Genomic DNA, 2065 nt, shown 5'->3' with positions numbered 1-2065 from the left:
GTTTGATCAGAGCCCGCGCGGCGCTTTTTACCGGTGAGCCCTGTTGCCCCCTCCACCAGCGTAGTAAGGGCCGTCGTGAGACCCGGAGCTTGCCCTTCAGGAGCCTTCTCCTTGTCCCTCTTTGCCCTTCTCTTCTGGGCCCCGCTACGGTTCCTCTTATGAGGTGCCCGCGCATCACCCGCATCACTCCCGTTTCTTTCAGAGCCCGAAGGAGCCCGTTCCAAAACAGGAGCCATTTCTACCTCTGCTGCGACCACCTCGCTTACCGAGCCCTTGCAGGCCTGTACTTGCGGCGCGATCGCAGCAGTTCCCGCCGAGTGCCCTCGGTTACCTCTTGTAAGTTTAAATTTTTTAAATCATCCATGCAAATCCCACGAGTAGCTAGGGAACGACTATGTCCATCCACGCAGAGCCCCGCATGCGTGGGTAAGGCTAGATACTCTGGGGTTTCGCCCAGTGACCCAGAGGCATCGATCACGACACTGCTCCCCCAGTGCCACGTAGTCTTCACCTCGATGGCTTCCAGCTTGGCTTGGGGAGCTGGTCCACGGCAACGGTCTTCCCGAACCCACGCAGGGCTTTACACCTGGAGGTCCGTTTATAACCGTCACTACCCGGAGGTACCTCCAGTCACACACGGGGTTTTACACCCGGGAGACCGGACACCCCTCCGGGCGTCCTCCTATCCGCCACCTGGAGATGCGCCCGATAGGTAGCCCAACCCACGGGTACTCCCTGCTTTAGGGGCGCCCGACTCTCACCTTCGACTCTCACTCTCTCCTACCCCCTGCTTTAGGGGCGCCTACATTATATTGCAGAATTTTTATTCAAAAGAGCGCATAATTAGTGATCAAATTCATGATTTTTTCGATATTATGAGTGCTTTGTATCCATTACATGATAATTAAATTTATTTGCAAATATGTTGATTACATTTTATTACTATTTCTTGTTGAAGAGAGGGGCTGGAAGTCGAATGTGAGAGTCGGGCGTTCCTGAAGCAGGGGGGACAGAGGTGAGAGTCGGGCACCCCTGAAGCAGAGGGAGGGGGGTGAGAGTCGAAGGTGAGAATCGTGTGCCCCTGAAGTAGGAGGAGTTAGAGTCGGAGGTGAGAGTCGTAAGCCCCTATAGTAAAAAGAAGTTATTTCGTAAACTTCTTTTGTTTATAACTTCTTAATGAGTAACGTCCTGCAATTAAAACTTCCTCAGGGTCACTCGGGGTCATGACCTTGACAACATATGTCAAGGTCAAGGTCATTGAGGGGGGGGCTCGCCTAATCTACATTTTTACCATTGGAAATGTTACAGTTGCGATCTTGCAATTTAATTTATTTATTTCTTTGATTAATCCGTACATTGAAAAAGTGTATATATTTTGAGAATCCTAAGCGTAAAAGATCATGGGTAACTCCAGGCGAACCATCGACATCGACTGCAAGGCCAAATCGCTATGGACGGAAGACAATACTCTGTGTTTGGTGGGATCAGAAAGGTGTGATCTACTATGAGCTGCTAAAACCTGGCAAAACCGTTAATACTGAACGCTACCGACAATAAATGATCAATTTGAATCAAGCTTTGCGTGAAAAACGACCGGAATATCAAAAAAGGCAACATAAAGTGATTTTGCTTCATGATAATGCACCATCACACACAGCAAAACTGGTCAAGGAAACGATTGGAGCGTTTGGTTGGGAAATACTTTCGCATGCTTACTCGGGTGGCACCCAGTTAGACACGGCTCAATTGGACACGAGCCACTCACAGCGCTTGAGACTACAAAGCTCCTAAGCACCGGTCGCTGTGATTGGTTGTGTCCAATCGAGACGTTGTCAATCGGGATCATCCCGCTTACTCACCAGACTTGGCTCCGTCCGATTACTACTTATTTGCATCGATGGGACACGCACTTGCTCAGCAGCGCTTCACTTCTTACGAAGATGTACGAAAATGGCTTGATGAATGGTTTGGCTCATAAGAGCAATAATTTTTTTGGCGTGGCATCCACAAATTGCCAGACAGGTGGGAAAAATCTATAGCTAGCGATGGGCAATACTTCGAATAA

General features: G+C 49.3%; 1 protein-coding gene across 1 annotated transcript in view; it reads right to left on the bottom strand.

The window, feature by feature from the left end:
- The window catches only part of LOC108762980 (uncharacterized), a 2751-nt gene extending 2515 nt beyond the window's left edge, over window positions 1-236 (bottom strand). The window contains exon 1 of the mRNA XM_018510260.1: window positions 32-236. Coding sequence (XP_018365762.1) covers window positions 32-236 — 205 coding nt within the window. The remainder of the gene's footprint in view (window positions 1-31) is intronic.
- Window positions 237-2065: the final 1829 nt, after the last annotated feature.

The sequence above is a fragment of the Trachymyrmex cornetzi genome, unplaced genomic scaffold, assembly GCF_001594075.2.
Source record: "Trachymyrmex cornetzi isolate Tcor2-1 unplaced genomic scaffold, Tcor1.1 scaffold329, whole genome shotgun sequence".
Lineage (NCBI taxonomy): Eukaryota > Metazoa > Arthropoda > Insecta > Hymenoptera > Formicidae > Trachymyrmex > Trachymyrmex cornetzi.
The sequence above is the reverse complement of the archived record's forward strand: the minus strand, read 5'-3'. Positions and strand labels throughout refer to the sequence as shown.